This window comes from Oryx dammah, unplaced genomic scaffold (assembly GCF_014754425.2).
Source record: "Oryx dammah isolate SB20612 unplaced genomic scaffold, SCBI_Odam_1.1 HiC_scaffold_26, whole genome shotgun sequence".
Lineage (NCBI taxonomy): Eukaryota > Metazoa > Chordata > Mammalia > Artiodactyla > Bovidae > Oryx > Oryx dammah.
The window spans coordinates 99755314-99779864 of record NW_024070210.1 but is presented as its reverse complement, the minus strand read 5'-3'; the positions used below and the strand labels follow the sequence as shown (position 1 = coordinate 99779864).

Genomic DNA, 24551 nt, shown 5'->3' with positions numbered 1-24551 from the left:
CACATTCTTTCACTGTTACAATTTTTATTCCTTGCTGGTATTTTCATGCAGTCGCCAGAGTTTGAAGAAAGCAATGCATTGACTCAGTCTCCTGTCTAAAATCAAAGAGCTCAGCTGAGTTTGCAGTGTGCTGTGTAAGCTTTTCTCCTTCTCGCCTTCTCTTTCTCGCTCTTCGGGTTATAGGTCACCTTCCTTTCTCTTTTCTGACAGCTACTATCCCCTCCCTCTCTCCTATCAGAGCACCTTAACTCTAAGACAGACAAAAGCCATCAGATGGAAGCCGCCTCTTTTTTCATCCTCAGTTCTCCAGTTCGCAAACACACCTTTCTTAGTACCTATCCTCACCTCTTCTTTCTCTCCTGGAAGTGAAGCTCTCCCTTCTTCCTGTCCACAGTTGAGCCTTCAGTCCAACCAGCTGTATGGACTCTCTCCGTCCACCTCCACGCTTACACCTTATCCACACGCAGAAGCCCAGTTCTGATCCCATTCTCTCAGATTACATTTCTACCATTGACTGAAATCCTGGGTTTCCTCAAATGTCCAAAGTTGCCATCTTTGTTTATCTCTGAAAACTCAGCTGCTTCTTATGTTTTCTCCATTTTGCTAAGTACCGTGATACACGGAGTCATTCCAGCCACAAGTTTGTCTTTCTCCTTTCTTAAATTGTTCTAGAACTGCATTGACCAATACAGTAACTACTCGCCACACACAACTATTTAAGCTGGAGTTTAATTAAAATAGAATACAATTAAAAATAAAGTTCCTTGGGAACACTAGGCACATTTCATGTGGCTTATGGCTACCATAGTGGACAGTGAGGCTAGAGAATGTACCCGTTACTACAGGAAAGGAAGTTCTCTTGGATGGTGCTCTGGGGACTGGTAGCCATTTTTGCTCCAACTTCATTGACAGTGTTTGAGCTCTCATCGTTTCTCACGTGCAGCTTTGACTCACTTCCTTTCTCTTCCTCATTCCAGTCCATTCTCTTCTCTCATCAGATGATCTTATGAAGCCCTTTTCGCTCTTAGGGAAGTCGTTGAGCGTTAAGAGAAGCGGAGGGCTAGCATTTTATTGTCATTCCTTCCTTGAGCCTGTCAGAGCTGTTTTCCTCTTTATTTGCTTGTTAAACAGCTCCTCAACCTTCAAGATTGAAGGCCAGCGTTTCCCACTCTGGGAGGCAGAGTAATGCTTCTTTCACGGGCTGACACTTCTTGTCGGTGTCCCTTCTCGGAGCCCACGTAATGAGAAGTCTGGCTAGACTCTGAGCCCCTGAGACACAAGACTGTCCCCTTCACACTCCGTCAGGATTCCAGGGGACGTGACAGACACACTCCTCTTCCAGGCCTCTAGAAGCAACCTGGCTACATACTCACTTTAGAAAAAGTGAGGAAATGGCCACTGAAATCATGTTCCATTGTCTGATGTTGAAGAACTCCAGTGGGAAAGACTATAAGGGTATTGGCTATCGGCACATGTATCAGTTCCTAGCTTAGATGTGCTTTGATTTCTGGCTCTCCTCAACTGCAAAGCACGTATTTCGTTGAAATATCTTTTCTTTATTCAAATATCTTCAGTGAAAGATGAGTATATTAGCTAATGACCTCAAACTTGATGACATAAAACAACAACAATGCATTCTCTCACCATTCTGGAGTCTGCAAAATCATGGTGTTGGCGAGGCTGCACTTCCTCCATGGGCTCTGGAGGAGAATCCTGTCTCACCTCTTCTGGCTTCTAGTAGCTAGCCCTGGTGACCTCTGATTGGTGGCCACTCTCTGCCTCTGTCTGTACATGGCCTTCTCTGTGTTTCTGTGTCTCAAGTCTCCCTCTCTTTTTTCTTATAAGTGAATTTAGGGCCTGCCCCAATTCCAGGAGGGTCTCATCTTGAGATCCTTGATGTAATTACATCTAGAGAGACCATATTTCAAAATAAGATCCGATTCATAGACTGGGGGTTTAGAACTTGGACGTGTCTTTTGGGTAAGGTACACAATTCAACTTACTGCAGTGGGTAAGAACAAAAGCAAGGATGCTAATAGCTGTCTCTCTCCCCTCTCCCAAGCCCTACCTAAGCTTACAGTCAGCAGATTGGTTTCAACCTTCATTTCTGTGCATGTATTCATCTAAATTAAGATCCTACTTCCCAAGCAAGAGAGGAGAAAGGGCTTTTTAACTCAACTAGCTGTTTCTCATTCCATGAAGGCTCACTCCACTCCCTTCAGCTGGATATCTTTCACTGCCTAACAATTATCATTAAGTAATAAAGCATAGACCAAAATAAACATGTTTATCATCCTTTAGTTTTCAAAGACATTCTCTTAGCCCAAAGCTTTTAATATGAAAATGAGTATTTAGACTCAGAATTCATTTGAGGTGTGCATGCCCACGCACAAACACACCATGGAAAATGACTAGAAGCTATCGTCTCTGTAGAGTGAGAAAGAACATAGGTACTTTTTTTGTCTTCATTTTCCACTGTCATTTAAATTTTCCACAATGGACATGTTGACTTTAGTGACTAGAAGAACAAACATTTTTTTATAACATGAGTAGTTTTAATGATGTTTTTATAAAATGCCCAGGGCCTTGTTTTACTTTTTAAGAAGAGAGATGAGTGGACCAGTTGGGATTCCTGGAACCCCAGACTACCGATTGTTTGGGGAGGGATTCAGACACTCCTGAAGTGACTTAGCAGCAGCAGCAGCAGGGCTTCCCTGATAGCTCAGTTGGTAAAAAATCCGCCTGCAATGCAGGAGACCCTGGTTTAATTCCTGGGTCAGGAAGATTCCCTGGAGAAGGGATGGGCTACCCACTCCAGAATTCTTGGGCTTCCCTCGTGGCTCAGCTGGTAAAGAATCCGCGTGCAATGCAGGAGACCTGGGTTCGATCCCTGGGTTGGGAAGATCCCCTGGAGAAGGGAAAGGCTGCCCACTCCAGTATTCTGGCCTGGAGAATATCATGGACTGTGTAGACCATGGGGTCACAAAGAGTTGGACACAACTGACCAACTTTCACTTTACTTCAGACACTCTTTAGATTCGGCAGTGGTGGTAACACTGTTGCTTATTCAGGACCTCATCAGGCTTTCACAGCGGTAGAACCTGAAACCCACGGTCTCCACCACGGTGGTTTTCCCGGTGCCAGGAAGCTGGCCTAATGGAGAAACGCGTCCTGCCCTCGGCTGTGGGCACAGAGAGGCACAGTTGATCAGGACCATCCCACAATGAGCCCTGTAATCTCTGAGCAGCATTCCCACTTTGACAGCATGTGTTTTTCTGGTGTTTAGATGGCTTTGAGGGCAGCCCTGTGTGTGGTTCTTTATGGGGACAATGCACATTTCTGTTAGCCCGCAGTTACTGGACGCCACCGCAGAACCAGCTACTGGGCACTTTTCAGCTGTTTCACCATTGAATGCAATTTGCTCCGAGGGACTTTTCCTATCTTGGCTTCTCGTATGCTAATAAATTATTGAAATTTCAATTACTTTTGGTTCCCAATTCAGCAGGGTGGAGACATCCAAGATATTAAAGATGAAAAGCTCTCCAGCCGCTTTTAGACAACAGTTTGCCTGGAAGGCCTCAGGGCTGGCAGCCGGGTGGCTCTGCTCCATGGTGTCTGAGATGTCGAGTGCCGTGAGGCCTTGACCGCCCGTAGGTCACTGCCGTCAGCTGGGTGCACCAGCGTTGCCTGGGCGCTTGTTGGACATGCAGACTCCTAGGTGTGGTCTCCACCTGCTGATCAGAATCTCTGCAGATGGGGCCCTGGGCTCTGTGTCTTAACAAACCCTTTGGGACATTCTAGTGCACTGATAGGTTGGGAAAACCCGGGTTTAGATGTCCTGGTGCTGATTCTTCCCATCAGGGTCTGGTACCCATGTGTAAGGGCCCTTGGGTGCTGCAGTCAGTGTGCCCTTTAAGACTGACATTGTATACAGTGATCAAATTGTGATCAGGGTCATCGGAAAGACCAGTTTCTAATAATCATCTTCACTTGCTTGGAACATTTCTCCCTTTGGATATCAGTGAGCCATAACCATAGAGAAGCAGAGTTGGGACATTTAAATTCTGTGCAGGTAGATGTGTGTTCTAAATGTAACTGAGGGGGCTCTGAGTCTCTCCACACTGAAGGGCTAATTAGGTATTCCTTCCTACTGTCCCTGGGAGAATCCCATCTCGAAGTCCCTGGGGAAGAAGCCATGGGTACCAACTCCCTCTCATCACCATAGCGTCTCCTCCTACCCCAGGCATATTGAATAATTTGCAGTTCTTCAGACAGTGTGTCTTCCAAGCCGGTCTCCCCACTCCAGCCCCTCAGCCAGCGCCTCACTCATCTCATCCATTACAGCCCTGTCCACCCGGGGGGCTGTGCTCAAAGACAGTTCCGCAGTGACTTCAGGTGGAGCCACGTTCTTCCTGTCTCCTGCTTCCTACACACCCACCCTGGATTGATATTTATAGCATGAGCATGTGCTCGTGTTGAAATGATCTCTGTCCTCTGAACTCCACGCAAGTACAGATTTCATCCTGGGTTCCATTTCTAGTGCCATGTGGATCAGGCACAGGAGGCTGAGTGAGCGAACATCCCTCAAAGATGGCCCTTCTCCTTGTGCTGGAAGCTTCCAGCACCGTAGAAAACATGTCCCCCTCCAGCTTGTGAAGTGCAGATGCTGGCCATTCCATGGCAGATCCAGTTAAGAACATCAGAGCCCTTTATGTGGACTCAGCTGACTTTGGCTTTCAGGGAAGCTGGTTTCTTCGTGTAAATGAAAGCTTTGCCCTCCCCCGCACTGGCCCTTCTGCTCTTTGGGCGGGGGGGAGCCTACCACTGTGTCTGAAGGTGTTGTCATTTCAGGTTCGAGAGCTTCAGACTCGCCTGCAGAGCGTGCAGGCCACGGGCCCCGCCAGCCCTGGCCGCCTCACTTCCGCCAACCGCCCCGTTAACCCCAGCACCGGAGAACTGAGCACAAGCAGCAGCAGCAATGACATCCCCATCGCCAAGGTGCGCTCCGGGGACACCGCCTGTTATCGGCAGCCCCAGCCTTTGTGGAGCAGGGCCACTGTGCCTACATGCAATTAGCTCAGCGGGCCCCGAGGGGCTTCCCAGGGTCCCGCGTAGGCCTCCCGTGCTGGAGCTGCAGGAAGAGATAACCCGCTAATAGTTTTAAGTCTCTCTCGGCTGCACCCTGGATGCCAGCTCTCATTAATCAGCGGGCCAGAGCCTGTCCCAGCTGAGAGGTCGTCGTGGAGAGTGAGATGTTTCGTCACAGGGTGGGTAGAGAGTTGCTCTCGAGGATCATGGTTCAGCCCAGGAGGGGAACCCTGAGTAATGAACTGATGATCTGCCCACTCCCAGAACCGACAGCCCTGCCAGCAGAAAAATAGATGACGATGATGGGCAGGCCTCCGCAGCTGTGAGAAGTAGCCCCTCCAATCTCAGCCACAGCCCCTGACCCCCTTCCTATGCTGAATCCACCCCAGAGAGACTATTCACATGATTACCTCTTCCTGGTAGCCCTGCCAGTCTCTGCAACAAGGTTGGTTGTCAACCATCAAGTTTATGAAGTCTCACCAGTGCTCCTCAGCCAGAAGTGATTTTTGTCCCAAGGGCTATTTGGCCATGTCTGGACACCTTTTCGATGGTCACTCCTGGAGTACTGTGGCTAGAAGCCAAGGATGCTGGTGAACATCTCATAGCGCACAGAATAGTCCCCCACAGCAAAGAACGTCCAACTCAAAATGTCAGTGGTACTAACGCTGAAAAACCATGAGTTAATAAGCAGGTGGCAGAAAAATCAGACACGTGAGTCGTTTTTAAGAACTGATGGTTTAGTTGCCAAGGTTCAAGAGTAGCCCTGTATAAACACAGTGTCAGTAGTTTATATGGGGAGTGGTGTGTGTTGTTTTTCGATCACTTGTTTTGTTTTGTTTGTTAAGATCGCCGAGAGGGTGAAGCTCTCCAAGACCAGGTCTGAATCTTCGTCGTCTGATCGGCCAGTCCTAGGCTCAGAGATCAGCAGCATTGGGGTGAGTGTTTATGAGGAGCAAAGGGACACGCCACATAGTAGAACCACACAGTGGCTCGTTCACGACAGAAGCACTGCCCAGGGCCCCTCCAATAAACCAGGTGATTTTAATAGGGAATCATACCTGATTTCCTTCCAGAGGGTCAAATTAAAATGCTTAGTGGTTCGCCGGTAGTGAATCACCCCTTCAGCTTTAAAGGGAGCTTTTTGTTTCTCTACTTGAAACCATTCAGAAAGAAATGATTGAGGTCTTGTTACTGGCAATACAGATGAAAGTCTTGAAATACTTGCTTTATATCACCCTCCTTCCCCAGAGACCAAGAGAGTTAGGAAGCTCTAAGAGAACTTGATTATTCGCGCGTCCCTCTTGAAAGGGAAGGTGCTCTCTACTGAGCAGGATCGCTGCCTTTGAAGTACAGCCGATGCTGGGACGGACTGGAACCTTCCAGCTCAGTTCTGGAGTTTTCTTTTGTAGAGTGCCGAATACCCTGGGGCTGTGAACTGATGTATAATGAAAAGAGAATAATTTCAGTTCCCTGGGGATGTCTTTGAGGATTTGGGGGTGAGGCTGGAAAATCCAGTTATCTGATCCTTGTTAATGCTGCTCAATCGCCCAGTCGTGTCCGACTGTTGCAACCCCATGGACTTCAGCATGCCAGGCCTCCTTGTCCCTTACCATCTCCCAAAGTTTGCCCAAGCTCATGTCCATTGCATCAGTGATGCCATCCAGCTATCTCATCCTCTGATGCCCTCTTCTCTTCCTGCCCTCAGTCTTTCCCAGTGTCAGGGACTGTTCCAATGAGTCAACTCTTTACCTCAGACGACCAAAATATTAGAGCTTCAGCATCAGTCCTTCCAACAACTGTTCAGGGTTGATTTCCCTTAAGATTGACTGGTTTGACCCTTAGGGATGGGGAAAACAGAAACAGCACTTTTAAGGCCCTATTTTAGAATTTTGCACCGGACAGTAATTGCAGGCACCCAGCTTCCATGCATTTTGACCCTGTTTGTGTACTGAATTCACAGTAGTTAACTTTTTATACTAGGATTATATTATACAAACTGAAAAATATCTGGGTAGCTATCTCCTCGGAGAAGGCGATGGCACCCCACTCCAGTACTCTTGCCTGGAAAATCCCATGGACAGAGGAGCCTGGTGGGCTGCCGTCTATGGGGTCGCGAAGAGTCAGACACGACTGAGCCACTTCCCTTTCACTTTTCACTTTCATGCATTGGAGAAGGAAATGGCAACCCACTCCAGTGTTCTTGCCTGGAGACTCCCAGGGACAGGGGAGCCTGGTGGGCTGCCGTCTATGGGGTCACACAGAGTCGGACACGACTGAAGTGACTTAGCAGCAGCAGCAGCAGCTATCTCCTGGTGCCCAATTCTCAAGGAACATCAGCTTTAAACTGTTTAAAACTTAACAGTTTAAATTGGGAAGCAAGGGCCTGGGGCCCACCATCCCGGAAGTGGCTTTGTCCAGAGGGGAATTAATGCTCACCTGTTCAGGTGTCCAGCAGCGTGGCAGAGCACCTGGCCCACTCTCTTCAGGACTGCTCCAACATTCAGGAAATCTTCCAGACTCTCTACTCCCATGGATCTGCCATCTCGGAAAGCAAGATTAGAGAGTTTGAGGTGGAAACGGAGCGGTTGAACAGGTAAGGAGGAATCCTGTATATTCGGTGGTGGTGTTGAGGGGAAACTCCAGTCCCATCCCAAAGACCCGTTGAGGCTGGCTTATGCATTAGGGCTTAATGTGATGCTGTCGAGCTGGCAGGTGGGAGTTTCCACCACCCTGCTCATCACAGGAGGGCCAGCTCTGTGGGCCTGTGTGACCTGTCATCAAATGCACAGGGCCTCGTGCTTAGAAGGATCCCACACTTGCTTTACTGCTCTGCTGCCACTGTTTTAAGTGTTAGTTGTTAGCTGCACTGTTTAAAATTCTTTAAATAATTTATGAACCAGGGGGCTATGTCTTCTTTCTTTTCTAACATGCTGCCATATTTGTTTCTCTACTTATTTCTGGCTGTGCTGGGTCTTCGTACTGCCCTCGGGCTTTCTCTAGTTGCAACCCCTAGTTTCAATGCACAGGCCTCTCATTACGGTGGCTTCTCGGGGCTTCAGTAGCCACAGTATACGAGCTCGGGAGTTGTGACGTGCAGACTCCACTGCCCTGCAGCATGTGGAATCTTCCGAGACCAAGGATCGACCCCGTGTCCCCTGCATTGACGGGCGGGTTCTTACCCAGCGTGCCACCAGGGAATTCCCCCTCCCTCTTTTCCTTGTGCACTGGCCCTCACAAAGTAAGGAGCAGTCCATATGGAATGACAAGTAGGTCAGGATGGCAAGATGGCTCCCTCGCATGCAAGCCGGTGCTACTAAGAACCGGAGAGACCAGCTCTGGGATGTGGAGTCGGCAGAAGGGGTCTGATTAAGACATTCCTGAGGTGGACCGGGCATGCTGGTCGAACCCTCCCTGCTCCAGTCAAGGGTTGCCTCATTGTATTTATGCTTTTCACAAATGTGTGTGTTCTCCCATCCCTACATCCTATCCTACTTAGTTCAGATTTTCTAAGTAGGCCTAACTGTCCTGCTTAGAATAATTTAACTGTGTGCCCAGTTTTATGGGCTCTTCCCAGATCTTATGACGGAGCTGGTTTGAGTTTGTCCTCCTGCCTCTTTGGCAAAGACTGGCTTGTATGTCATCCCAGCAATGAAAGAGGGTTGTTAAAAAAGCAGAGGAGAAGGAGCAGGGCCAAGCTGTGGTGACTGTTCTGACTCAGACCTGGCCCCACAGTGGCTGAATGGCGGCCGAGCATGCGGCGGCTGCCCCCACCCAGCCGTCTTCAGGGGAGTGCCTACTAAGAACTGGAGAGGCTTGTGAGCCAACCCGTAAGAAACATGGATGCCGTTCCCCACCCACCATTGCTTCATGCCATTCCCCTTGAGTATGGCAAACCTGAATAAATTGAATTATCCTGTTAGTCCTCCCTGATTTGAAAGCTGTTTAATAGGGTACTTGAGAACCAAGGAAATGTGGCAATCTAGGTCATTTTAAATCTTGAAATTAAATGGTTTCCTTATTAAATCCAAAATACTTAAGAGTGACAATCCTGATGATTACCTTGTAGCAGGAAACAAGCAGCGCTCTCAGTATCACAGGCAGGGGAGTGCTTAAAAATTGAATCAGATATGCCCTTTGCAATTGAGTGAAGTCAGATGCCTTCAGGGGCCCTCTGTGTAGGAGGATCTCCTCTCAGCAGATTCTGGGATTTAACAAGCCTGCTTTGTGGTTGAATTGAGGGGGGTCCTTTCTCTTCAATTATATGCACCTAAGAGAGACCAAAGAAGGGGGAACTATTTGGTGCCTGTAGCTCACACTGTCATGGAGTTTAACAGCTTTCCAAAGACTCACAGACAACCCGAAATCCTCAACTTGGGAGGGCAGAATAGTCCCATTTTGCAAATTAGAAAGCAAATGTTTTGACACTGAATGACTTGCCTCAAGTCCAGAGCTATTAAATAGCCCAGCTGGTCAACCCCTGTGCCCCTCTTCTGCATTGTTTTCTGTATTATCACAGCTACTGCTAGAACACGGGAGTGCTTGTAAATTATCTACCAGGATGTTCTGATACCCTTTATTTAACTACCTATCTCAAAGTTGGAGTCCTGCTACACTCTGAATGAATGACAGCCTTTAACTTGTGTGTGTGTGGCAGAGGCATGGGATGGGTCATGCCTACTCAAAAGTATTGTTGTTTTGGGGGCTTCTCAGGTGGCGCTAGTGGTAAAGAACCTGGCTGCCGATGCAGGAGACTTAAGATACGCAGGTTCAATCCCTGGGTCAGAAAGGTACCCTTGAGGAAGAAATGGCAACCCACTCCAGTATTCTTGCCTGGAAAATCCCATGGACAGAGAAGCCTGAGGGGCTACAGTCCACAGAGTTGCACAGAGTTGGACACGACTGAAGCAGCTTAGCATGCAGCATGCAGATATTAAGCACCTACTATGTGCTGGGCTATTTGGATGCCAAAGAAAGTAAAACAGACAAGAGTTCATGGAGTTATATCCTGTTAAGGAAGTTAAGCAAAAACAGACCAATAAGAACACGCGAAAGCTTCAACTAAATATGACACTGGGACAAAATAAAAGGTAGCCTTGATTTTAGGTACAAAGACAGGGAAGGCATCTCTGAAGTGGGAAACAGCAATTGAGATTTTTCAGGCAGGAAAGGAACAGCCATGTGACAAACCAGGAAGAGTCTTAAGGGCCAACTTATCAACTTCAAGGCTGGGAAGTAGCTGGTGTGACGTCTGAATTGCCCCAATCCCAGCGGAACTGAAACAGCATGAGTGAAAGGAGGGGCCCCATGAGACAAGGTGGTGAAGTAGTCAGGGCTGGGTGGGCTATGGAATTTGAGGTCATAGACAAAGTGCCATTAGAAACTGTTAAGGCGTTTTATGTATGGGGAAGAACAGACTTGATTTAAATTTTAAAAGTTCACTTAAATGTGCAGAATGGAAAGGGGTGGCAGAAACTGAGCCAGTTCTGCCGTGAACGAGCACAGCCAAGTAGAGGCAATTTGAAGGGGTCATTGTATGTGTGGTGATAAAAATCCACAGATGTATAAAATAAGGGGCAGTCTCAAAGAAGACTCGCAGATGTCTTACCTCTGTTGTCGGGAGTATGGTGGTGGCATTTACTGAGATGGGGAAGATGGAGGAGGTTATGGTTAGAGGAAAGTCAAGAATCCCATGTTAAATTTGAGGTGTCTGTGTGAAACCCTGGATATGTGAGACTGGCACTTACAAGAGAGATATGAACTAAGAATCTGGGAGCCAGGGTAACATAAATGCCTGTGAAAGTCTTGGGACTGGATAAAATCACCCTCAGGGGAGAGTGTTGATAGAGGAGTGGACCTAGGGCTGAGTCCTAAGGGAATGTCAACTGTCACAGACTGTATAGAGAAGAGGGAGCCAGCAGGGGAGACAGGAGAAATAATGACCTTTCGGCAGGGAGAAAACCAGTAGACACCTGTCATGACCCAAATGAAGGAGGATGTTTTAAAAGATAGGAGCCATCAGTACAGGGGTGCTGTCTGAGATAGAACTGACCACCTGGAGGTCTGGTTTCATCTAATTAGTAGGGACTAAATGTAACTGGAGCGAGTCAAAAAGTAAATGAGAGGGTGGGAAGTCTCTGAAGAGGCCGTCATGTGAGCAAACACAGAAATCTGTTCCCTGTAACACCTTACATCGAATTGACCGTGTTGTTGCCAACGCCATACAACGGTCTTAGTTATATGTGCTAAGATGCGTGGTCCTCAGATTGAGCCTCAAAGCAGATGGCTTCCAAACTCTGAACATTTTGTGTGTGTGAAACCTTAGGTCTCTTTAAGACTTGGTAATCAGAGTACTACAGATGCGCACGTCCTGTGGGGAATGAATCACGGCATCCAGAGCATCAGCGTCCTGGGACAGAAAGCAGGCTGAAGGCTTCGGCTTCCCTAATCTGCGTTCTGACTTTGCCATAAACTCTTCTGCCTTGAATTTACAGTTCTGATTTTTATAACACTTATCCTTATCCGCTGATTATGCTGCCAATAGTTAGCAGTTGGGGGACTGTCCACGCTGGAAAGAGCTTTGGATACACGCCACAGTTGCCACTCAGGTGCCCCTTAAGCGCACTTTCTTTTTCACTCATTGATCCATCCTTTGCCCCTGCTCTGTAGTGAGCATTCCGAGTCAAGGATCTGGGGTCAAACTGCCTGGTTCAGAGCCCAAGGATTAACATTTCTGTGCCTCTTCTGAGAAATGGAGATAATAATACTTAATTCAAAGGGCTATTGGGAGAGTTACTGAGCAAGGGCTTAACAAATACTAGCTCTTATTGTAAAGGTTGCTTTTCATTTGTCCCTGTGGAGGGTGGAGTGTGGTTCATTGGAGCATCTGAGTCTTAACTCTCATGAAGGTTAGGGCTCCTTACCATGGTGTATCTCCCAAGCCTAGCACTTTACTTGGCAAATGGCTCATCCATGACTGGTTGGGAAATAACCAGGGGGCAATTTTTATTTCTAATTCACACAGAATTTAATGATTCTTCAGCTTTGAGTTGCTTCGTTTATTACGACTCATCAGTTGCATTTGCTAAAACATCTAATGAGCTCATATCCTTACGTGCATTTTGGCCAGAATCTAGAGCAGATAACTAAAATCTTGGCAATGCATTGTAATCCTAGTGTAAAATTGTGAACGTGATTTTCCTTCCTTTGCAGCCGTATCGAACACCTCAAATCCCAAAATGACCTTCTGACCATTACCCTGGAAGAGTGCAAGAGCAATGCTGAGAGGATGAGCATGCTGGTGGGGAAGTACGAATCCAACGCCACGGCGCTGAGGCTGGCCCTGCAGTACAGGTAGGAAGCCGGGCAGGCAGGCGGGTGAGGGGCCACTTTCATTGAGAAGTGCATCCGTAGCAAGCTTTTGCATGAAAGTAGAAAATAAGGTTTTAGAAAATGTAACTAGAGGACTGGACCAGCAAATGCTAGGGTGTGATAAATATTAAAAATCAGTTAGCACCCTGGTAGCAATTAAGAAAATCAGGATAATGAGTGTGGTATTAGTAAAACAGGTATCTTTCTGTTAGCAATGTTCAACTGGAATATTATTTCATGTAAGTAATATCACTCAAAGTCTTCCCTTGGGCAGTGGTAAAGAATCTGCCTGCCAATGCAGGAGATGGGGGGTTCAATCCCTGGGTTGGAAAGATCCCTTGGAGGAGGAAATGGCAACCCACTCCGGTATTCTTCCTGGGAAATCCCATGCACAGAAAAGCCTGGTGGGCTACAGAATCAGACACGACTTAGTGACTAAACAACAACATCACTCAAAACATCAATTTTTGTGTTACAAGTTCACTTCTTGTTCTTCCAGGCTTTTTTTCCCAGACTTTATTTATATTCATATTATATTCTGCATTGTGGTAAATCTAATGCGTTCTCTTCCTTCAGTTTGTTAAACTGTTATATTATGGCTTAAAAGTCTCCATTTATTTTGACTGACTATATCCCTTCCATCAAGTTTATATGGTATTATTACTTATTTCTCTAAAAGATATTTAGACTCTTGCAGACTCTTGATATTGAAAATAATTCTATGGTGAATAAGTTAATACAAAAACTGTCATTCTTGTATTTTCCTTGAGATAAAATCCCTGGAGCAGGAATTATAGATCAAAGGATGTGAACATTTTCATGTTTCTTCAGGCATGCTGCCAGCTTTTTTCCCATTAAAAAAACCAGTTTAAATGAATGTGATTCATTCATTGATGAGCAAGTGGTACCACTTTTTTTTTTTTCAGCTTCATCAGCTTTGGAATTTATCTATTTTTAAATTACTACTTGTTTAATAGCTACAAAACTCAGTTTATTATTGTTTTCATAGACTTATTATATTAGTGTCACCACTTAGGCATATTTACCAAAGTCCCAGAGTAGTGACTGTATCTTACTCTTGGCATCCTCTCAAAGAATTCAGTGTTGTTTTAAGAAACATTGCTTCTTCAAAAAAAAAAACTATATATATATCTCAAACCAAAATATAGGAGACCAAAGCTAGAGAGCAATCCTGTTAGTTTACAGACACACCAAAGCAAACATGATCCTCTGTGACTACTCTTGAAACAGGCTCTTCTGCACCCTCAGCCTCCCTTTCATCTGTACAGAAGAAGCAACGTCCCAGCATCTCTAAGACCAACTGCCCTTGAGAAGGGGAGCTGCCAGCACCCAGAGGCAGTCATTGGACTCTCTCTCCTGTCTCTTAGTAAAGGAACTTGAAAGTAAACACAATTTTTAAAAAAAGTCTGTTGACTAAGTGTTGAGTAAAGCCACGTTTCCCCTGCTCAGCTTGGAGAAGCTCATCAATTCTTTGCTTGGGGGTGATTTTGACTACTGCAGGCATTTGGCCAGGATGACTCAAGCATTATACACACACTCCATCCAGGGCAGACATGGGTCCCTATGGGGCCACGGGCAGCAGTGGCTTTCCAGAGGTCACTGTTTGATCCTCTGTCTGGTGTACCTGAAGAGAGAGCTCCACACTCCAGCTCTTGTCAGAGATTTTGTGAGTGTTTCATGACGCAGCTTTACAAGCCTTTGGCAGAACTTTCTATGACGATGGACCTGTTCTCTGTGTTATCCAGTGCAGCAACTGCTAGCCACACATGGCTGTTAAACGTATGAAATATGCCCTGCAGAGAGTCTGAATGTTCATTTATTTACCATAAGTTCTTTTTCATTTAAATATCCACATGTGGCTAGTGGCCACTCTATTGAATAGGCAGGTCTCTGTTAAAACAGTCCCCTTTCTGGGCTGCTAAATGAATTACCTATTATTGTATAACTGTTTAGTATGTCAAAGCTTCTGGGGTCAGGAATCTGGGAGTGATTTGTCTAGGTGGTTCTGGCTCTGGGTCTCTTGAGTTTTTGGTCAAGCTCTCCGCCAGAGCTGCATCAGCTTAATTGGGGCTGGCAGATCTGCTTCAAAAGCTTCAGGTAGAATCCTCGGTCCTTCACTGGCGATTGGCTGGCGCCGTAGTTCCTAACCACACGGGCTGCTCCATAGGGCTGCTCAAGGGTCTTCAAGACATGGCAGCTGGCCTCCTCTGTATCCAAGAGGAAAAAGGAAGGGAGCAAAGAGAGAGAAGGACCAAGATGGAAATCATCATGTTCTTTAATAACCAACCTCGGATGTGATAACCCATCACTTTTGCCTTTTTCTCTTAGTCACACAAACCAAGTGGAACCGGGTGGAAGGGGATTATACAAGGTGTGGCGATCCGGGTGGGCAGGGCACACCCAGAGGCTGGTCGCTGTGAGCACATCACCTTTCCCTTCAAGCTGGTCTTCAAAGGAGCGGCAGGCTTGCCTCTCTCATCTTCATTGCTTCCCTTGTGTTTTTCTAGATCATAGTCTAAAGTTTTGTTTTGTTTTTTTAAAGCAGGCCACAAAGCAGAGCGAGCCCCTGACTCTGTCCATGAGTGCCTGCAGGCATGTCCTTGCCAACCTGGACAGGGATGCTGAGAGGCAGGGCTCACACTGCACCACGGGGGACTTGCTGCTCTCTGCCCAAGCTGATGATGCCATGTGCTTCTCTTTCAGTGAGCAGTGCATCGAAGCCTATGAACTCCTCCTGGCTCTGGCCGAGAGCGAGCAGAGCCTCATCCTGGGGCAGTTCCGGGCGGCCGGTGTGGGGTCGTCCCCTGGTAAGTGTGGCCGGGTCCCTGCAGCCCCTGCTCGGCGTCCCCCCGGCCTCTTCTGGTCTCCTGCCCTCCGTCTCGGCTGTTGGCATTGGCACGCCTCCCAACAACATGAAATTCACTTGTCAAGTGTGTTTTTCATTTTTTCCTCATGACTGAGTGAGTAAATTGTTTATGTTGAATGCAGCAGGAACTGAAGTGGATTACAGACAAGTTAAAACAAACAGGCCGTCTCAGGAAACACCCTCTCCCAGGCTGACTCTAGGACCAGATGGGGCAGGAGGCCCAGGTTCGCCCTGAAAGGGACCAGCTCTCCCACAGCCTCCCTGTGATGCTGATGCCTGAGGGTCCGTGTGCTGCCCACAAGGCCTTTGCCTCATCTGGCATTGCATTTTCTCCAGGTTTGTTCCCTTGCATTCAAAGGAACATGGATCCCCCTACCTGCTCTCCAGGTGACATAGGAACGCAGAGGAACATTTCCCACCTTGTTATCTTCAGCCTCACCAAATGCCAACCCCGGGGGCCTGCTGCCCACCTCCCCTCCCTGTCTGTCCTCCACTGCAGGGGTCATGCATCCCCTGGGGTTGGCATCATTTATCCCTCCAGACCCACACCGCCCCCCACTACTGTGGTCCAGTGCTGAGTAACTAGAAGGGCTATGTACTCAAAAAGACACGCAGGGCATCCTAGTTACCATCATTTGCCAAAACTTCACCCTTGACTATGACTGTGGACCTTGACATAACATGGGGACGATGACAGTAGAAACAGTGTTTGGAAGGAAACAGAGGTTCAGTGACAGAGGGCCCCGGTCCTGGAGCCTCCTGGCTCCCTCAGCCTACACTTGACCACAGCAATTTCTCCCGAGAAACCACGGCAAGTGAACAAAAACTGATCAGATGACTCCAGAGTCAAAGGTGGGCACTCTGCGCACGCTGGCGAGCAGGCCACCCGTCATCACTGGCTTTTCCTCCTAGGCTGTGAGCCCATATTAAGGCTGTCCTTCCAGGACACACCTTGCAAAGAAGGTCTCATCAGGGTACCTGCTGAGTGCATCTCCTGTCCTCCTTGCCAGCTCCTCCCTCCCTGCCCAGGCTTTAGCTTTTCCTTTTTTTTTTAATAAGATCTGATGGAATCCCAGTTGAGTTATTTCAAATCCTAAAAGATGATGCTTTGAAAGTGCTGCAATCAATATGCCAGCAAATTTGGAAAACTCAGCAGTGGCCACAGGACTGGAAAAGGTCAATTTTAGTTCCAATCCCAAAGAAAGGTAATGCCAAAGAATGCTCAAACTAACTCACAACTGCACTCATCTCACATGCTAGTAAAGTAATGCTCAAAATTCTCCAAGCCAGGCTTCAGCAATACGTGAACTGTGAACTTCCAGATGTTCCAGCTGGTTTTAGGAAAGGCAGAGGAACCAGAGTTCAAATTGCCAATATCACTGGATCATCAAAAAACCTAGAGAGTTCCAGAAAAACATCTACTTCTGCTTTATTGACTATGCCAAAGCCTTTGACTGTGTGGATCACAATAAACCATGGAAAATTCTGAAAGAGATGGGAACCAGACCACCTGACCTGCCTCTGGAGAAACCTATATGCAGGTCAGGAAGCAACAGTTAAAACTGGACATGGAACAACAGACTGGTTCCAAATAGGAAAAGGAGTATGTCAAGGCTGTATATTGTTACCCTGCTTATTTAACTTATATGCAGAGTACATCATGAGAAACGCTAGGCTGGATGAAGCACAAGCTGGAATCAAGATTGCCGGGAGAAAGATCAATAACCTGAGATATGCAGATGACACCACCCTTATGGCAGAAAGTAAAGAGGAGCTAAAAAGCCTCTTGATGAAAGTGAAAGAGGAGAGTGAAAAAGCTGGCTTAAATCTCAACATTCAGAAAACGAAGAACATGGCATCCAATCCCATCACTTCGTGGCAAATAAGACAGGGAAACAGTGCAAACAGTGGCTGACTTTATTTTGGGGGGCTCCAAAATCACTGCAGATGGTGGTTGCACCCATGAAATTAAAAGACGCTTACTCCTTGGAAGAAAAGTTATGACCAACCTAGACAGCATCTTAATAAAAGGCTGAGACATCACTTTGCCAACAAAGTTCCTTCTAGTCAAGGCTATGGTTTTTCTAGTAGTCATGTATGGATCTGAGAGTTCTCCTATAAAGAATGCCAAGCGCCAAAGAATTGATGCTTTTGAACTGTGGTGTTGAAGAAGACTCTTGAGAGTCCCTTGGACTGCAAGGAGGTCCAACCAGTCCATCCTAAAGGAGAGCAGTCCTGGGTGTTCATTGGAAGGACTGATGCTGAAGCTGAAACTCCAATCCTTGGGCCACCTGATGTGAAGAGCTGACTCGTTTGAAAAGACCCTGATGCTGGCAAATATTGAAGGCGCAAGAAGGGGACGAAAAAGGATGAGATGGTTGCATGGCATCACTGACTCGGTGGGCATGAGTTTGAGTGAACTCCGGGAGTTGGTGATGGACAGGGAGGCCTGGCGTGCTGCAGTCCATGGGATCGCAAAGAGTTGAACATGACTGAGCAACTGAACTGAACTGAATTTCAAAGGTCATTTTTTTTTTTTTCATCTATTTATTGGCTGTGCTGGGTCTTCATTGCTGCACTCAGGCTCTCTCTAGTTGTGGAGAACAGGGTTACTGTTTGTTGCGGTGAGTCGGCTTCTCTCTGTAGTGGTTTCTCTTGTGGAGCACAAGCTCTAGGCGTGCAGGCTTCAGCAGCTGCAGCTCCCGGGGTCCAGAGCAGAGGCTCAGTAGTTGTGGTGCACAGGTTTAGTTACCACGTGGCATGTGGGATCTTCCCAGACCAGGGATTGAACCTGTGTCTCCTCCATTGGCAGGTGGACTTTTGACCATTCTGAGCCACAAGGAAGCCCCAGGCTCTAGCTTTTGCACTGCACAAACACTCGCCTATTTTTCCTCCTTCCTTCCTTTCCTCAGTTTTGACATGGACAGGAATCTGAAAGAAAGGAAGTATCCTGGGTATTAATTTCCTGCTTCATATCCAAGTCACCCAGTGAGGAAGTAGGCCTCCATTTGTATGTGTGACCATCCTCCACCTCTCTCTCTGGGTTTTCTTGTTTTTTGTTGTTGTTTTTTAAATAGTATTATCCTCCCAGCCCAATAGTAGAAACCCTGCCAGAATTTCCATTAGGAAGCTCATTTTTCAGTGTCTTTTAACCAAACCATAAAACTTTATTCTGCCTCTTAAGCAGAATCCTAAAATGATCTTGGCTTGCTGTCAAGTTTTTTTTTTTTAATAAATGTATTAAGGAAAATAATCAATTAAAGGCAAAAAATCAATCATTTTATTTCTACTGTTTCTCAGAAGACTGTTTTAGTCTGTGCTATCCTCAAAAGGCACCTCATATGAAGCTTGTCCCTACTCAGCACAGTGACTTGGATAGGAGCTAAAATGACTTAAATCTGCATTTTAAATATTTAAAATCAATAATAAAATGCCTTGTATTCACATAATCCTGGTTGGCTCATGGGTCTATTTATAAAATGGAGCAGTCAGTTAATATGCCTCTTCAGAATTCAGAGAGCAGTCAGTTGTGAGATGTCTATAAAGTATCTTATTTAGCAGCTTTTTAAACTTACTTTTTAGCAGCTCCCTATTAAACCTGACTCTTCCATTCTGCCAACAGTGGCAGTGATATGTCATCCTGCCCTAACATGCCATGGAGTCGCACAGCAAGAATGAGTTGTATCATTCACCCACAGTGTCAGTTATGGGGATTTCTCCTTTGTTTCTTCTTGACTGCACAACCATTCATCCTGGATGATTTAGACGGTGGTTTTCAAACTGTGCCTGGGAATCTGGAGGCGTTTCTTTGGGCCTCAGTGTTGGGCTTGGAGGGTGGGAAAGCTGAGTGTATACCCTCCCCATACCCCCTGCCCACTTAAGCCAGTTTCATATTTACCATTTTTGTATCTTAGACTTTGGCGTTAGATTTCATTTATAAATATTTGGAAGATTGAGGGTCTGGGCTGTAGAGGTAACAAACCAATGACTTATTTGGCCTGCAGAGTTTTTGAAAACGCAGCTAGAACATGGCCGCCTTGGGCAGGGGATCCCCAGTCCGGCTGCGTGCTGGTGGCCACCACCCTGAGTCTTGCTGCAGACGTTAGCTGGCTGTGAGAGGCATGGAGCTTGCCCCTGGACATGACCGCACTCAGGAAGAAAGGTCAGGAAGAGCATCCATGCAGGACATCAGAGCCAATCCCAAGGTTTTCGTTTTAACCATTGGTTCTGTGTCTCGTGCCTGCATGAAGTTCTAAGCGAAGCTGCAGACGTGTGGAAACATGGCGAGGTTGGGCCTCCTTTTCCCTTGGCCTCGCTCCCAAGAATCGCTAAGCAGCTGAGGGAGACGGGCCGCACAGGAGACTTGGGGTTGCGTGCCGGGAGCAGCCAGGAGTCTGAGGAGTTAGGAAATTACAGCAGGTTGCCGCTGGACACAGAGCTGGAAGCTCACACGGGCCAGCCCTTCGTGTGTGGGGGAAGAGAAAGCCTTCCTCATCGCAGCTTCTGGGTGAAGGGCCGGCCCCAGGACGCACGCTCCACCCCTGTCTCCACCAAGCCACCTCCGCCCTGAGTGCCTGCCCCATCGCCCTGAGTGCCTGCCCCATCACCCAGCCTCGTTTATCTAGACCACTGCTGATTAACCCCTCGGTTTCTTGCAGGAGACCAGTCAGGGGATGAAAACATTACTCAGATGCTCAAGCGAGCCCACGACTGCCGGAAGACGGCTGAGAACGCCGCCAAGGCCTTGCTCATGAAGCTCGACGGCAGCTGCGGGGGCGCCTTCGCGGTGGCCGGCTGCAGCGGGCAGCCCTGGGAAAGCCTGTCCTCCAACAGCCACACCAGGTAGTCTGCGCTCCTGCCGCGCCGGGCGGGCGTCCACGGGCTCCCCTGGCCAAGCTCGAGGACTGCGAGGCTCGGGATGTGAGCTGGAGAGCTGGAGAGCGCCTTCTCATTTTGCCGGCCAGAGGGAAGGGGCCGAACCCAACTGTTCCTTTCTGTTTTGTACCCTTTCCCACTTTGTTCTGCCCTCCATTTCCTAACAGTCCTTGATTTTCGAGAAGCATCTAGGCTGGTGAAGGCACATGTGCTGCAAATGGTCCCGAAGCACCCAAACCCCAGACCACCTCCTAGTTGCAGGCTGCCTTCTCTGCCTTCCTCCTGTGCCTGTGGCCTTCGCAAGCCCTTCTCAGGCAGCAGGCTTCCCTTCTCCCACCTTTTGCCCTGTGGAGTGAGGCCGTATTCATAGCATGTGTTTAGCAGATGCTTAGGATGAACCAGGGCTCACGTTCAGTATCCGTGAATCTAGAAAACTGAGGCGGGTGCTTGAACAAGATGGGGAGGGAAACAGTGAACACCTCGCTGTGTGCATGATTTGCTGGAGCGGTTGGATTCCACTGGGTGTGGGTGGACAGTCATAATGAAACGTTTTCTAATGATCTCATGTCTTGTCACCAAAATTCCTAAAAACATAAATGCCTTCCCTTTTTCTTCTTTTTTTTTTAAATTAAAATTGATTTACAATATTGTGTTAGTTTCTGGTATACAAGCTAGTGATTCACATATATGTGTATATATATATTTCTTCATATTCTTTTCCATTGTTTAATATATAATATTGAATATAGTTCTCTGTGCTATACAGTAATACCTTATTTGTTTATTTGATATATATATATATATATATATATATATAGTGGTTTGTACCTGCTAACCCCAAACTCCTCATTTATCTCTCCCATCCCCTTCCCCCTTTAGTAGGCATAAGTTTGCTTTCTATGTCTGTGAGTCTATTTCTGTTTCATAAATAAGTTCATTTGTATCATATTTTAGATTCTGAATGTAAGTGATATCATATATTTGTCTTTCTCTCTTACTTCACTTAGTGTGATAATCCCTAGGTCCATCCATCTTGCTGCAAATAGAATGCCTTCCCTTTATGTTCCAGTTCTGTCTAGAAAGTACTTTGTTAGAGATCCTCATGTAATAACCACATCACAAAAGATAGGAAGAGTAATGATCCCATTTCTACAGGTGAGAGAGCCTTGGCTCAGAGATGTGTGAGTGACCTGCCTACATGAAGTCACGTAACGGACAGCTCAGAAGGGTGTTCGGACCCAAGCCCAGACTGCGCCACCAAATGTATTCTTTTCACTAGGCCAGGTTGGAGCTTATGACTTAAAAAATGCTGTTTGCTTACAGGTCAAGCAACCAAAACCATGTAAGGGTGTATTCAGTCTCAAGGGCAAAAGGAGAAATACTGATGTTTTGTTCAGTACCTGAAGGGAACATAATGACCCCAGCTGTCTCTCCTGCTGGCAGGATCCCAGCCATCTGCCCAAGTGCTGACTTACCTGTTCTGGACCTGGTGCCTCAGGAAAGGCGACATCCCCAGTAACACACTTGGCCAGGTGCCCACAGACACGAGAGAGTTATTTCCTTTTGACTCCAGCAACAGTTGTCTTATTCAAGGAAGCAAAGCACAGATAATCATTTATTTATTTTCTTAAAACCAGATTATTTTGTTTAAACTCATAAAGCAGATGCTCTTCTTATTGACTTTTCCAGATGTGGATAATCTGTAATTTCCACATTCATTTAGAATAGAAATGCAGTTCTCACATTGTCAGTAAATTCTGTCCTGTTGAATTAGTGAGCACAAGAGTTGGGTTGACAGGAATTGTGTGCTGTTTCAGGAGCTTATAAAGGGTTTCTTACAGGTTTTTAGCTTACACCTCCCCACCTGCAAAATAATTATGTTGCTTTAATCTAAGTCAGACTCAAATGTAGAGCCAGGCAGGAGCGGGAACATTCTCTCTCCAGCCCTTCAGTGGAAACTGTAATGGTGAATATTGCTTAGAAATATTTTAATCACTCAGTCGTGTCCAACTCTTTGTAACCCCGTGAACTGCAGCATGCCAGGCCTCCCTGTCCATCACCAACTCCCAGAGTTCACTCAAACTCACGTCCATCAAGTCAGTGATGCCATCCAGCCATCTCATCCTCTGTCGTCCCCTTCTCCTCCTGCCCCCAATCCGTCCCAGCATCAGAGTTTTTTCCAATGAGCCAACTCTTCGCATGACGTGGCCAAAGTAGTGGAGTTTCAGCTTTAGCATCATTCCTTCCAAAGAACACCCAGATCTGATCTCCTTTAGAATGGACCAGTTGGATCTCCTTGCAGTCCAAGGAACTCTCAAGAGTCTTCTCCAACACCACAGTTCAAAAGCATCAATTCTTTGGCGCTCGGCGTTCTTTATAGTCCAACTCCCACATCCATACATGACTACTAGAAAAACCATAGCCTTGACTAGAAGGAACTTTGTGGGCAAAGTGATGTCTCAGCTTTTTAACATGCTGTCTAGGTTGGTCATAACTTTTCTTCCAAGGAGTAAGCGTCTTTTAATTTCATGGCTGCAAACACCATCTGCAGTGATTTTGGAGCCCCCCAAAATAAAGTCTGAAACTGTTTCCACTGTTTCCCCATCTATTTGCCATTAAGTGATGGGACCAGATGCCATGTTCTTCGTTTTCTGAATGTTGAGCTTTAAGCCAACTTTTTCGCTCTCCTCTTTCACTTTCATCAACAGGCTTTTTAGTTCTTCTTCACTTTCTGCCATAAGGGTGGTGTCATCTGCATATCTGCTGCTGCTGCTGCTAAGTTGCTTCAGTCGTGTCCAACTCTGTGCAACCCCGTAGATGGCAGCCCACCAGGCTCCCCCATCCCTGGGATTCTCCAGGCAAGAACACTGGAGTGGGTTGCCATTTCCTTCTCCAATGCATGAAAGTGAAAAGTGAAAGTGAAGTCCCTCAGTCATGTCTGACTCTTAGCGACCCCATGGACTGCAGCCCACCAGGCTCCTCCGTCCATGGGATTTTCCAGGCAACAGTATTGGAGTGGGGTGCCATTGCCTTCTCCATATCTGAGGTTATTGATATTTCTCCCAGCAATCTTGATTCCAGCTTGTGCTTCTTCCAGCCCAGCGTTTCTCATGATGTACTATGCATAGAAGTTAAATAAGCAGGGTGACAATATACAGCCTTGACGTGCTCCTTTTCCTATTTGGAACCAGTCTGTTGTTCCATGTCCAGTTCTAACTGTGGCTTCCTGACCTGAGAAGCTTAATTTGAGGTTATGTATTTCTGTAGCTTGAGATTACTCAGAACATAGTTTCTATTTGCAAAGATGACCTTATTAAAGATTGACCCTATGAACTAAATTCAGTCTTAAACAGATCTTCCCATCAAAGTACAGAGGGCTTACAGTGGTCAGATTTCACTCAATTCTCCCTAAAAATTCCCTTTCACATTCCCACCCAAATCAGAGCTGCTCAGAGGGTACAGAGGAGCCATAGGCCAGGCATTCATGTGGCGACACATTCTTGGGACCTGACATAACCAGGCTGCTGATCATGTTCAGTGTGGCTCAGAAAAAAAGTCCCCCGCAAAAAGAAGAAAGTCCCAAACCACCAGACGCTTTCATAATTATAAGTGATTCTGTTTGTAAATCTTGGCGTTCCACTCAGCCTTCCCAGCTTGTCAAGATTATAGACAAAAGACAGACCGGAGGCCTCCGAGGTGGAGCTCTTTGTGGCTCCACCAGTCCCCTCCCCTCCCACTGTAGCCAGCTGGCAGGGAGACTTCTAATCAGAGTGCCAGCCAACTGCTCCCCCAGGTCTCGGGAAAGGAATGCTGAGTGCCAGGCTTCAGACTGGTATTACACGGCAGCTCCCGATAACTGAAACGTCGTGGTTTTGGAACTGAGCAGCGGAGGGGTGGTTCCCAGGGGGGAGAATGAACATGGTAACCAGCCCAACAGCTGACTCTGTAGTCAGGAGCCCAGAGATGCTGCTCTCGCAGTTTTGAAACTTTTTTTTTTTCTTGCAAAACCACAGCTGCAGCCTCATTAGAAAATAGAATTGTCTTAATAGACAGAGTAACTAGGTAATGTGGGTTGCCTGGATAGCTTTATCAATGTATCACAGCAGTGAGGCAAGTGGACTAAACTGCTGAGAAGTGAGAATGGGAATTCTTAGTCAGACCCACTCTTTTTGTCAAGCATTACACTTTCAGCTCATTGGTTAGAAGCACGATCATTGATCTAAATCTACATTAGGACAAAGGGCTAAGACAGCGTCAGCCACAGCAAGCCTGCCCTTTTGGAGGCTGGGGTCCCTTCTGTCCTGCCAGCAGGTGCCAATCCTGTGAGGCTGTG

At 46.9% G+C, this 24551-nt stretch overlaps 1 protein-coding gene across 1 annotated transcript in view; it reads left to right on the top strand.

Moving 5' to 3' along the window:
• LOC120852630 (colorectal mutant cancer protein) overlaps window positions 1-24551 on the top strand; it is a 311627-nt gene that overhangs the window by 246063 nt on the left and 41013 nt on the right. The window contains exons 7-12 of the mRNA XM_040225966.1: window positions 4852-4998; window positions 5934-6023; window positions 7533-7681; window positions 12298-12438; window positions 15181-15284; window positions 20002-20185. Of these exons, the coding sequence (XP_040081900.1) occupies window positions 4852-4998; window positions 5934-6023; window positions 7533-7681; window positions 12298-12438; window positions 15181-15284; window positions 20002-20185 (815 nt within the window). The remainder of the gene's footprint in view (window positions 1-4851; window positions 4999-5933; window positions 6024-7532; window positions 7682-12297; window positions 12439-15180; window positions 15285-20001; window positions 20186-24551) is intronic.